Genomic DNA, 13,241 nt, shown 5'->3' on the forward strand with positions numbered 1-13,241 from the left:
TATAAGTTGAGTACAGTACATTAACTATATAAGTTGAGTACAGTACATTAATTATATAAATTGAGTACAGTACATTAACTATATAAGTTGAGTACTGTACATTAACTATATAAGTTGAGTACTGTACATTAACTATATAAGGTGAGTACAGTACATTAACTATATAAGTTGAGTACTGTACATTAACTATATAAGTTGAGTACAGTACATTAACTATATAAGGTGAGTACAGTACATTAACTGTATAAGTTGAGTACTGTACATTAACTATATAAGTTGAGTACAGTACATTAACTATATAAGTTGAGTACACTATATAAGTTGAGTACAGTACATTAACTATATAAGTTGAGTACACTATATAAGTTGAGTACAGTACATTAACTATATAAGTTGAGTACAGTACATTAACTATATAAGTTGAGTACACTATATAAGTTGAGTACAGTACATTAACTATATAAGTTGAGTACAGTACATTAACTATATAAGTTGAGTACACTATATAAGTTGAGTACAGTACATTAACTATATAAGTTGAGTACTGTACATTAACTATATAAGTTGAGTACAGTACATTAACTATATAAGGTGAGTACAGTACATTAACTATATAAGTTGAGTACAGTACATTAACTATATAAGGTGAGTACAGTACATTAACTATATAAGTTGAGTACAGTACATTAACTATATAAGTTGAGTACTGTACATTAACTATATAAGTTGAGTACTGTACATTAACTATGGTTAACTAAGTTGAGTAGAGTACTTTAAATCATTGGTTTTGTTGCTTTCAAGCAGCAATGGCTGTCGGACAGCCAAGCTCCAGTCCATTAAAGCTTGTAGGATGATCAAAGAGGTGTGTGTACGTGTGTGTGTGTGTGTGTGTGCGTGTGTGTGTGTGTGTGTGTGTGTGAGACAGTGCATGACTAACAACATCACTCTTTTACTGTAAGTAATCTCTCAATGCTGAGAGGCGACCCTCTCATCATCCCTGTGTTTAATGTGTGTGTGTGTGTGGCGGAGATTCTATTTTTGGATTTGCGTAGTAGATAAAAAGAAAAGAGATTAAAGCAGAGGTGACATTTTATTCATATGTTTTGTCGGGATGTAGGGACGTAGAACAATAACGTCATATTTTTAACCCCGAGAAATGATTGTAGTGCCGAGAAATCATGTGACAATGTTTGTTGATGGTGATATAGCAACATTTATCACATACTACAGTATTAATTGGCCCTGTACCCTAGAAACCGCCCATGAATGATACGGGAAAAGGCCGAAATTTATCAGTGATACTTATAGGTTATCACATGGTTTGTCTGGTATCAGGCCAGGTATCATGCCCCCAAGTGTCAGTATCACATATCGCATGATACTGGTCCTGATACCAGACAAACCATGTGATGATCTTATTATCACATACTATTTAATCATGAGCTTATTATCACGTACTATTTAATCAAAATACCATTTTGTTTCCAGAAAATGTTCACTTTATTACATGTATTATATCTAAACAGTGTAAACACAATAATTGCAAAAATATTTCAACAATAATATTTTATCAACAGTCTTATCTTATCAATGTCTGACAATTAAAGTTCCATTAATCAAGTTTGGATTTTTTGGTGACTGGAGAAGCACTAGGCACTAAGCACTCGTGCGCTGTTCTCTGCGCGCTCCGAGTGGACAGCTACGGGGGCTGATACTGGACAACTCTATATTTTATCAGTATCACTGCCCTGGGCTTTGACACAGTATCATTTCGGCTTTTTCCCGTATCATTCATGGGCGCTTTCTAGGGTACAGGGCCAATTAATACTGTAGTATGTGATAATAAGATCATCACATGGTTTGTCTGGTATCAGGCCCAGTATCATGCCCCCGCGTGCCAGTATCAGCCCGAGACCGAAGGTACTATCTTATAGGTATACCTATAATCAGCCTGAGACCGAACCTATAAGTACGTCAGGTTATTAAACACTAGGTGTGTCACAAGATAACACGCATTTGTTCCGTAGAACAACGGTATGAACGGAGTGAGCCCTTCTGTTTTGACTTGGCGGGTCGGTAGCGTTCACGGTAGCGTGCACACAGTAGTAGAAATTAAATTAATAGATTGCAATATATGTTTTTTTATTGTACTTTTACTAATATTAAAATTACTCATCTCAATAAAAATAATACATTTGCTTGGTTAAATTTCAGGCAAGACAAAAAAAAAAGGGGGGGGGGAACTCTGATCTACAGGACACTACACACACACACACACACTCTGTCTTACCAGGGGGTGGCGGTCATCATCAATGCCAGCAGCCTAGACGACATCGATGCATCAGCCATCGGACAGCGTCTTACCAATGGTACGGCGGTGGTGGCGAGTCCGGTCCTGAGCCGCCTGAAAACCAGAGACGAGGAGCACGGAGATGTGGTATTTAAAGGGACAGGAACCAGAGTATTAAATCAACACTCACTCACTTTGTGTTCTCCTTCCATTACGAAGGGCACGGTGTACCAGAAGACTAATGCAGAGGTGGAGATGAAGAAAATCAATCGTGAAGAATTTTGGGAGCAGGCCAAGGTTGGTTGAGGAGAAAACAAAACAAGAATCGATAAATTTGATAGTGACACTGAATTTTGTTGGTCCAGCGTGAGGAGGAGCTGAGGAAGGAGGAAGAGAGGAAGAAGCTGGCTGAGGAGCGGCAGCGTTTTGAGGAGGAGCGAATGGAGCTGGAGAGGAAGGAGCAGGAGAACCGAGAGAGGAGGTACCGCGAGCGCGAGAGGCAGATTGAAGAGCACAGGTGAGCCCCAAATCACTCATACCCTTTTATTGTACATAAAAATTTTTATTATACTTTGTGTTACATTTAAAACAGGATGACATAATGAAACTTTTTGTTTTATGTGTGAAAGGAAGAAGATGCTGGAGGAAGAGGAGGCCAAAGAGAGAATGCAGAGTCAGAGCACCTTAGTGAGTATGTTGTGTTTGGTACCTTTTTTAAATCCTCTTTTTGACCCTTCTATTGTCTTGTGCAGCCAGCTGAGCCGAGCATTGATGACCTCACTCTGGACAAGAAGGAGTCTGAAGTGGAAGTATGTATTATTTAGTAGCAGCATTCTCCAAAGATCCTGTGTAATTAAAAAAAAAAAAATCCATCACTTTGCATGTTCAGGAGGCCAAGGCCATCATCGCACAGCGGTCAGGAAACCCGCGGGAGTTTTTCAAGCAGAAGGAACGAGCCATGACCATCAGTGTCGACACCTCGCCTGTCACCATCCACCGCAGCGGTAAGCGCTTTGAACAATGCTAACAAAGATGATAAAAAACCAAAAGTGAAAGGTCCTCTTCCACCAAGTGGTATGGAAAATCATCAACCCAAATACCAAAAATGACAAATCGCAAAGGAAAGGAACACCATATTGAAATAGTCCGAACAAAAAATTGAAGAAAATGCATTAAAAATCTTTTTTTTTTCCCTCAAACAAGTATCAAAAATCAGGTCTCTTACTGAACACTTGAATGTCTCGCAGTTTTTGTGCAATTTGCTTCAAGCTAAGTGCATGACAACAAATCTATGTCAATAATTTTTGTGTTAGGGCTGTCAAATGGAAAAAAAGATTAATCCTGTTATACACAATTAATCATGATTAACACCACAAGCAACTATGTCTGGAATGCGGACATTTTTACTGTATTTAATGAAGAGAAATATACAACAATACATTTTTTAATTAATCAGTCATTATTAATCACCATGAGCAACTATGCCTGAAATATGGCTATTTTTACTGTATTTGATGAACAGAAATATAGCGTAATTGGTTTTAAATTAATCATGATTAATCACCATGAGCAACTATGCCTGAAATATGGCTATTTTTACTGTATTTAATGTACAGAAATATAGCGTAATCGGTTTTAAATTAATCATGATTAATCACCATGAGCAATTATGCCTGAAATATTTTTACTGTATTTAATGAACAGAAATATAGAGTAATCTGTTTTTAATTAATTAATCATGATTAATCACCATAAGCAACTATGCTGAAATGTCTATTTTTACTGTATTTAATGAACAGAAAGATAATCTGTTTTTTAAATTCATTAATCATGATTAATCACCATGAGAAACTGTCTGAATTATGTCAATTTTACTGTATTTAATGAACAGAAAGAAATGACAGGATATTATTTCATACATATTTGTAATTTTTGCTGTATTTAATGAACAGAAAGAAATGACAGGATATGATTTTATACATATCTGTAGATAATAACAGCTCCAAATGAACTGAATATGTCAATCAGGCTTAAAAGATGCCACACCAGTCTAAAAATCTTATTTGTCTAGCACTAGTCTGGTAGCAGAACATTTGAATCACACTTTAAACCATGTTATTATGAACATTGAGGGATTGTGTTCAAAGACATCACGTAATTTAGTAAGGTCAATTCAAGCATAATTAAATGTAGCAAATTGTACATCCGAATCAAGAGTTACGAAGAGAGCGAAAAGAACATCCGCTTCATGTTTATCTTTATCTTTCTGTTTATTTACACACACACACATACACACATGCTGTTTGTATGCGGTTCTGAGTGTCCCTCAATGCATCTTGCATTCTTGTAATGAGAATTAGGAAGTGTCGTTCCCAGGATGAACGGACTAAAGACGCGTGTAAGTTGGAGTATATGGCGTCAGACTCTAGTGTGACTCTGTGGGGGGGATGCTCCACTGTGCTTCCGTCTGCCGTCCTAACAGCGAGGCGTGCCTGTTCTGGTGCGCATGCGTTAATTACACTAAAATATTAATGTAATTAATGAAATAAATTAGTTACCGCTGTTCATGTTTTTTTTTTGACAGCCCTAGTTAATTACAAATACAATTAGCTCCAATTTTCAAATCGAGTCCCTACTTAAACTCTCACAGAGGTTCCCAGCTGATCGTTTGTTATGCTACTATGACGCTGCGCTTTTACAGGTGCATCTCATGCCATGACCATGTGAATATGGGTATTAAAAAAAATAAATACAAATTAAAATTAAAAAAAAAAAAAATTAAAACAGTTTTTTCAAGACCTTTTGGCGATTTTTACATCACAGGGAAGGCAAAATCTCCGTGTTCGTGTGGACATGACCTCCAAAAATTTAAATATCTTTGCAAACTGAATTTATTTTAGTAATTGGATGGATGGAAATATTTCCACCATGTACTTGATTAAAGCAATGTTGGGTATTGTAAATAAACTATTGCTTCAGCAAACAAACCATAGCAACTTCCTGAGCATCTCATTGGTCTTTAAGTGTGAATTGAACTCCTGAAATCCAATAACTTTTGATATTCTGAAGAATTGAGATGCACCTTTATGCCTGCTGTTTGTCCGGCTACAAATACTACAAATTTTACTACAAAAAAACGCAAATGCTCTCAATTTTTGTCCTTTATTTTGCTAGCTAATGGCAAGAAAACAGAAGCTGCGTTTCATTCCTTGCATGCTGTCTGCACTGTCGGCGTGTGCAAGCGCACTAACCCCGTCTTCTTTTCTCCTTCTTTGGTTCCATCTTTTATTTGTTAACATTTCCTGTCTTCTATTTTTTTTTCCCTCTTCTTCACGTCATGTCCCATCTACGCATCTTTCTATCTTGGTTGCGTTGCTTGTCGTCTTCCTTTACGTCGGGCTGTGTGTGTGCGGCTGTCTGTGTTGCCCTGACCTGACCCGCTTCGCCAGGCCGCTTGGACAGCCCCTTCTTGAGGCAGCAGCACAGTCCCTGCAGCCCCAGCTCGACTCCCCCAACCAGGGGTGTGTCGCCCCTCCGCACACCGCCACATGTACGGACGCAGCACACGGCTGCAGCCGGTAGGTACAGAGCATATTTGAACCCCAGCTAAAGTGAGTACGCTCCTGGCATTTCACCAACCAATATCTTCTCAATGGACAATCCTATGAAGATGAAACTTGGATATACTTTAGAGTAGTCAGTGTTCAGCCTGTATAGATTTACAAACACAGCCATTATTGTCTAAATAGCTGGCAACAAAAGTATAGTGGCGTCATAGTGTGGAACTGCATGAGTGCTGCCAGCAGTTCAAGTTATTTATTCTAAATTATTATTTATTATTATTATTCTAAATTATTTAAATTATTTGTACAAATTACTGTTTACGCTGTACATTGTTCATATTTGATGTCATCTATTTATTATTTATTATTTATTATTTATTATTTATTATTTATTATTTATTATTTATTATTTATTATTTATTATTTATTATTTATTATTTATTATTTATTATTTATTATTTATTATTTATTATTTATTATTTATTATTTATTATTTATTATTTATTATTTATTATTTATTATTTATTATTTATTATTTATTATTTATTATTTATTATTTATTATTTATTACACGGGAGCCAGGCAACGACATTTCATTGGCAATTTCACTGCTGTGTTATTGTGCAATGACAATAAAGAATGTCTATGTCTATGTCAAGTATGTATCCAAAACTAAGACATACTATTTGGACAATAACAGCAATTCCAATACTGCAATACAAGCTATACACTGACTACTCTAGAGAATATCCGAGTTGACTTTCTAAGTTGTTGTCCCTTGACAGGATATACAGTTGTCCCTCGCTCCATCGCTGTTTGAGCACCGTGCCCTCTCGCTATTGCGCTTTATTAATTATATTAAATTAATTAGTCTAAAAATGCATCTTTTAAGCAAATGTGTAATGGTAATGGTTTAATTTCATTTGAACATGCATCAGATTACAATTGAATGCATCACATAATCAGTTCACAGTTCCACATGTCCAAAAGGAGTAGGAAGAAGCAAAGCTTATTAAATCCTACCCCTCCATCTGGTACTTTTACAATCAGTAACTGTTACATTTGGTCACTTCCTGCTTTCCATAATACAGTTTAAGTTTTTTTTTTTTTAATAATAATGCACCTCGTACCGAAGTACGAGGTGATATGACCATACAATGACATAATGGGTACCATAGTAACTGTCAATATAGTGATATATATATATATATATATATATATATATATATAGCACATCATGACTGGTTCAAGACTCTTCTGGACCAAGACTCTAAATAAATATAAACATTTTTTTTAATAATACAACAGACAAGACTTTAATGAAGTGTAGTCTACACTAGGTGTCACTATTAACACACATAGACTTTTATTATTCTATAATTATTAATCTCATAGAAGACACAGTAATATAATCATAATAGTCATTGTCATCATCATCATAATAACCGCACTCTGGCTAAAACTCCACTCTGAATCCCCGACGTCACTTCCTGTCCACACGTATGGACACGTCATTTATTGAAACACACACACAAGTCTTATTTATGTCTTCAATTACTTTTTTTCTCTCATTAATCTACTATATTGGGTAAAATGAGTGCAAAGGTGACTATAGGGGTGTTACTTCATGTCTAGAGGGCTCTACTTGTTTTTGCTTGCACCATTGGAGAACATTCAATGTTCTGTCTTTACAAATTGTATTTTTAATTGTGTGTGTGTGTATATATATATATAAAATATTGTCGATATTTATAGACTATAAAAATGTCACTGCGTTTCTTATAATGGTAAAAAAAACTTATTTAGAAAGTCATAACAGGTTTTCTATACTGTAACTATGAAAATACTATTGAATTCTTGGAAAGCCACTTGTAGCGGTCGGGTCTGGAGTCAAATAACGATGGTGGATAAATGAGGGATCACTAATAAAAATACGAGTGGTGTACTCACTTTTGTCAAGATACTGTAAATTTCCCAGGGTTCCTCGATGATGACATACCTTCACTTCATGTCCGCGTTTACTATAGAGTACAGAAGACAAGAAAAGTAACGACTTTTAGTCATGGAAATGTTTTTTCCATCTCATGATCGGCATCACTGTGACCTTAATGCTTTTAGCGGAGGCCGAGGTAGACGAGATTCATCATTTCATCCTGTGTACTGTCAACTTTCTCCTTTTGTCTGCACGTTGTTGTCCTCATCACAAACAAGGCCTCTGATTTACTGTTTTTTTTATATACATGCTGCTGGGACTCAGCCATGCTAATTAGGGATGTCCCCACCAAGTGTTCTTGGCCACAGTCCACGTCCTTAAACACTGGCTGTGTGCCATGACTAACACACGTAGCTGCTCATTTACGCAATCAAACCATGTTGATTCACAATGAATGAAGATGTGGGCGGAGCTTTGGTGCTGTAGAACTCATGGCTTTTGGGTTGTGTGGCCCCAAAATGTTATTTCTGTGAACTGTATGGGAATAAAAGGTTGGTTACTATGAACTATCCCGCCGCCCATTAGGGAACGACCAAGAAAGCACGGAGCGCACCGTGGCCACGGTGTCGCCCATTCCGAAAATCGTCACCACCCCCATCAAAGAGGACTCGAACCAGGAGCAGGACTGTACATTTGACTGGGGTAATTTATTTTGTCAGATATAATATGAGCTAATATCTGCCTGGCATCGAACCCAATGAAAATATTGAGAACTGCTGTGTTGTACCTCAGAGCCAAAGCCGGAGCAGAAAGCTTCAGTCCAGGAGTCGACACCCTCCAAACCTGTGCAGAGCGTCGCCCCTCAGGCCCGTGACCCCTCTGGATTCTCCACGTGGGACACAGACAACCTGGTTGACGTGTGGGACAGCAACGCCGCCCCCGCTAGCGAGGCCCCTCAAGCCTCCCACTCATCCAATCTGGTGGATTTGATGGGTGACGACGACATCCCCTCTGCCGCCGCCGACGCCACCGGCGCTCACCCTCAGCCCCTCCTCAGCTTCGACGAGATGATGGACGGCACTCTCTGCTCGGACGACCCCACCAGTCTGGTGGACGTGACCGCTTCTGAGGAGATGACCCTCAGCTACCAGCACGCACTGCAGCACGCCACCGGTCCGCAGCTGGATGACGGACAGCTGCTGATGACCAATGGAGAGACGCTGATGAAAGAGGGAACTCAGGTATGGATGCTGATGCAGGAAGTCTGATTAATAACCAAGTACCAGTGTTAGTTTTGGCCACTATTTTATTTTTAGTCTTAGTCTTTTGGAGGAAAATGTGACATTTTTAGTTGAAAACACTAAAAACAGTCTAGTTTTAGTCAGTTCCGGACATGTTTAGCTCGTCTGCGTCTGTTTTTTCAATAGTTTCAGTCAGTTCTGGCCATGTTTAGCTAGTCTGCTTCTGTTTTTTCAATCAATCAATCAATCAAACTTTATTTGTAGAGCGCTTTGCATACATAGAATGTAGCACAAAGTGCTTTATATGTTAAAAAAAGACAACAACAAGACACATATACACACACACTTAAGAAGTTTGTTTGCCTTTTTGTCATGAAGAGGTTGCTTTTGTTAGCTGTTTGTTAGCTAGTTAGCTAGTTAGCTAGTTAGCTGTTATTGTTAGCTGTTTGTTAGCTAGTTAGCAGGACTGCACAGAACGAACAAAACCATTCCCCATGGACAAATCATAGCGGTAAAGTAAGGAAAGTAAGAAACCATCACATTTCTATGTAGAGTTGCATTAATAATGTGGCAGTTACCCAACATATCCGGCAGATGGCTCCCTCGCCTTTAATGCTCATTACTGTCATATACTGGCCTGGAGCGGAACAGTACAGTTTCTATTATCTCTGACAGGCGAGTGAAGGCTATTTCAGCCAATCACAGGAGGAGGAATTTGGCCAATCAGATGAGGGCACGGCAAAACCGGCACCAGTCTTTTATAACAAGCCGCCAGGTGAGTTCATTTTGGAATAATTCCATTATTTTTTTGTTGCAATTGTTGTTTTTGCATATTTCTTCAGGCTTCTGATTGGCTAAACCACCATTTTATGTTTTTGTTGTGTGTCCAGAGATTGACATCACATGCTGGGACACGGACCCCGTGGTGGACGATGATGATGACTAACCGGCCAATCACATGCTGAGGCAAATGTAGGAAGTGCGCTTCTTAGGGAAACCAATTTTTCTAAAAAAAACAAAAACAAAACAACAAAAACATCCTGAATTATAATTGTGTATCTTTTTGAGGAACATAATAACGGTAGCCGAACAAGATGGGGGGTTAAATATAAGACAAATAATTTTTTTTGGTGTGTGTGTGTTTTTATTTGTTACTTTATTTATTTGTTTTTTCCTTTTTTTTTTGCTATGCAGATGTAATAGCTGGGAGTGGGATTACTTTTTGTTTGTGACAACTTATTATTATTATTATTATTATTATTAACGTAGCGCACTGCTGCACAGTAGAGACGATGAGAAGCGCGTAGTAGTGCTTTAAAGAAAACAACAGCCTGTAAAGCTAACCTGGCCGCCATGTTGTCTTCAGCTGCCTCGCTTTTACCTTTTCGTTCCCGCCAAGCGACTTAATCTTCTATTCCAGCAAGATAAATTAAGATTAAGTGTCTTGATGATTATTGTGGATTATTTTTTGCTGCACTTTTCTTTTAGTGGATGAACAGCAGATGTCTGCTTCCATTCAATTTTGCAATTTTTTTGCCCTAATTTTAACATAATTACAAGTGCAAAAAAAAAAATACACATTTTGCATCTATTCCTGATGAGTATAGTGTAGATATTTTTCCAGGTTTTTAGAGGAGCGGTGTGGACATTTTGTTGACTGTCCACTGGTGTACAGACAGGGGACTGATGTTACAGAGAGGGAGGAAACAGCTAGAAGAAGCAGACATTTTTTTTTACTGTCTTGGGGTTTGATCTGGAACCATGCATTTTGTTCTTTGAGCAAATTGAGTATTAAGGGCCACGCTGAAAAGAAGAGAATAATAGAGCTCCGACAGAAAAGGTGTAATATTGAATTTGTCGAGAGGAGAACATGAGAATAGAGTTGAAATATAACAAGAAACATAATAAATGTACTGAATGATTCTTGTAAAATGTTCTTTTTTTTTACTGTAGTCATTTTAACACATTTATTCTTGTAAAATGACTACTTTTTGGAATAATATTTTGATTTTTTTTCTTTTATTTTTTTTTTCTTTTCAGCGTGGCCCCAATACTCCTCATTCTGACCCTGTTGCTCGACTGTTCTCACAAAAAAACAGCTTTTTATTTTGACTTTTTAAATGGATATGTGTGGAGTTTGCCACCAGGGGGCGTGTTTGTGCTAGAAATGACTTCCAGGGCCCCTTTTTTTGAATATTAGCAATGACATTGTTCTAGTCTTTTTGCTGTATATTCCTTGTAGAAAATTAAACTTCTAGGCAATAATAATGCTAATAATAATAATGTGTGCGTGCGTGTGTGTGCGTGTGTGTATGTTCACCTGAAGTCATTTTCCTCATTTAGAATCTCACAACATCGATGACATTCTGTAATAATTAAACATATGTTCGTCAACAGATATGCAACTTTAATTTGCTGTTTTGTTTCGTCACAACACGGGAAGAATGAGCTCAAGATGTCAGGATGTTTAAAAGTGGCTTTTTTTGGGTGGAAATTAAAGAGGAAGATTGGTTCAGAAAGAGGATGCCTTGACTCTGTCACGCACACTTTTCGCTCTTTCGTTCAGCAAGTGTTTTAAACATTGAAAAAGCTGCTTTGTAGTTTACATCTCCACCGCTAGATGGCACCATTTTCACGGTTTCCTTCAAGCTTTTGCCCTCTCTGTGGAGGTTTTTAATGGCTTCCTGTCCACCTCCCACCGTCGCTCGCGCTCATGTTTCACTCTGGTCTTAAAATATAATATACTTACATAATCGCCATGTTTCTCCTTTGTCATCTCTTCCAATATGTCGACTGACGCATTAAAGTTTCTTTTTCTAAAAGGTGCAACTCGTGACTTTTTATTTGTGGTATCTGTCCCACAGCAGCACAAATGATTTTGCCGCCGTTTACCTCTTTGTCTTTAAAATAAATAGGAATTCGGGATTGTTTTTTTTTTTAACATTGCGATATGGGACCATTTTCAGCATTTTTGAATATAACATTTAGCCTTCCCGGTACATTGTGCTATCAAGCTAGATGCTAGCATGCTAATGTTACCATGTAAACATTGGGAAAATTCTAATGTTAGCATATTTTGCTATTTTCATGGGTAAACGCATAAACGCTATCATGCTAGGTGTTAGCATGCTACTATTAACAGTAACATTTTAGATGCTAGCATGCTAATGTTACCATGTAAACATTGGGAAAATTCTAATGTTAGCATATTTTGCTATTTTCATGGGTAAACGCATAAACGCTATCATGCTAGGTGTTAGCATGCTACTATTAACAGTAACATTTTAGCCATTGTCATGGTAGACACATGAATACTTAAAACTATCATTGTAGGTGTTAGCATGCTAATATTAGCATGTTAGCGGTATTAGCATGCAAACATTAGCATACTAGCATTTTTAGCCATTTTCAAGGGCAGACACGAGTTATACCGTGCTACGTGTTAGCTTATTAAAATTAGCATTGCAGCATTTTTTGCCATTTTCATCAAAACTCTCACACGTTAGCGTGACGCAATTATACAAAATTTTTTTTTAGCATTTTCAGAAGTAGGCACAACAAAAACTATGTTTGTTAGCATGTTAGTATAGCATTATTTAAGTCAATTCAAACCCTTCATGTTTTCATGGTCTAGGAATCTAAATGCATCGATAACATTTATGATAAATGCAGGACTAATATTTATGGTATAAATCACAATATGGAAAGAAACTTCCAAGTGCTTTTCTAGTTGTAGTATTTTGTACCGCTAATTTAGCTTCACAAGTTACCAGTTAATATTTTGTGTTGACAGATGACAACATGTACAGTATGGGTAAATGAGGCCAAGCCGGTTGCCAGGCAACGCAACTCTGCCATCCTGAGATGAGACGTTTGAAAACGCAGATACCTCTACTGATACAGTGTCCCATTTAAAGTGAGCGTTATGTTTGGAAAAGGCAGCAGCACATAGGGACAATATTTTAGATTAGATTAGATTAGATTAGATTCAACTTTATGGTTATTGCTCATGTCACTTGTACAGGGCAACCAAATGCAGTTAGCATCCAACCAGAACTGCAATTTTATAAGTTCCTTAGTAGTAAGTAAATGTAGAAATAGAATATTTTATTATGTATTATGTATTTATTATTTATTTTAGTTATTATTTATTATTACAAATATTTTTGAAAATATTTTAATTATTTTAAGAGAAAAAAAGATTCATTGAGGCA

At 37.2% G+C, this 13,241-nt stretch overlaps 1 protein-coding gene across 4 annotated transcripts in view; it reads left to right on the forward strand.

Annotated features, from left to right (window-relative positions):
- dbn1 (drebrin 1) overlaps nt 1-11,546 on the forward strand; it is a 55,070-nt gene extending 43,524 nt beyond the window's left edge. Inside the window, exons 5-15 of one of the 4 annotated variants that reach the window (XM_058086350.2) lie at nt 2,294-2,437; nt 2,510-2,587; nt 2,656-2,807; nt 2,920-2,977; nt 3,043-3,099; nt 3,174-3,294; nt 5,740-5,868; nt 8,372-8,488; nt 8,579-9,027; nt 9,703-9,802; nt 9,918-11,546. In XM_058086350.2, coding sequence (XP_057942333.2) covers nt 2,294-2,437; nt 2,510-2,587; nt 2,656-2,807; nt 2,920-2,977; nt 3,043-3,099; nt 3,174-3,294; nt 5,740-5,868; nt 8,372-8,488; nt 8,579-9,027; nt 9,703-9,802; nt 9,918-9,973 — 1,461 coding nt within the window. In that variant the 3' untranslated portion in view covers nt 9,974-11,546. The remainder of the gene's footprint in view (nt 1-2,293; nt 2,438-2,509; nt 2,588-2,655; nt 2,808-2,919; nt 2,978-3,042; nt 3,100-3,173; nt 3,295-5,739; nt 5,869-8,371; nt 8,489-8,578; nt 9,028-9,702; nt 9,803-9,917) is intronic. The other 3 variants (XM_078787611.1, XM_078787612.1, XM_078787613.1) reach the window with 3 other exon arrangements.
- Nucleotides 11,547-13,241: the final 1,695 nt, after the last annotated feature.

The sequence above is a fragment of the Doryrhamphus excisus genome, linkage group LG21, assembly GCF_037039965.1.
Source record: "Doryrhamphus excisus strain RoL-2023G ecotype Guam linkage group LG21, RoL_Dexc_Guam_v1.1, whole genome shotgun sequence".
Lineage (NCBI taxonomy): Eukaryota > Metazoa > Chordata > Actinopteri > Syngnathiformes > Syngnathidae > Doryrhamphus > Doryrhamphus excisus.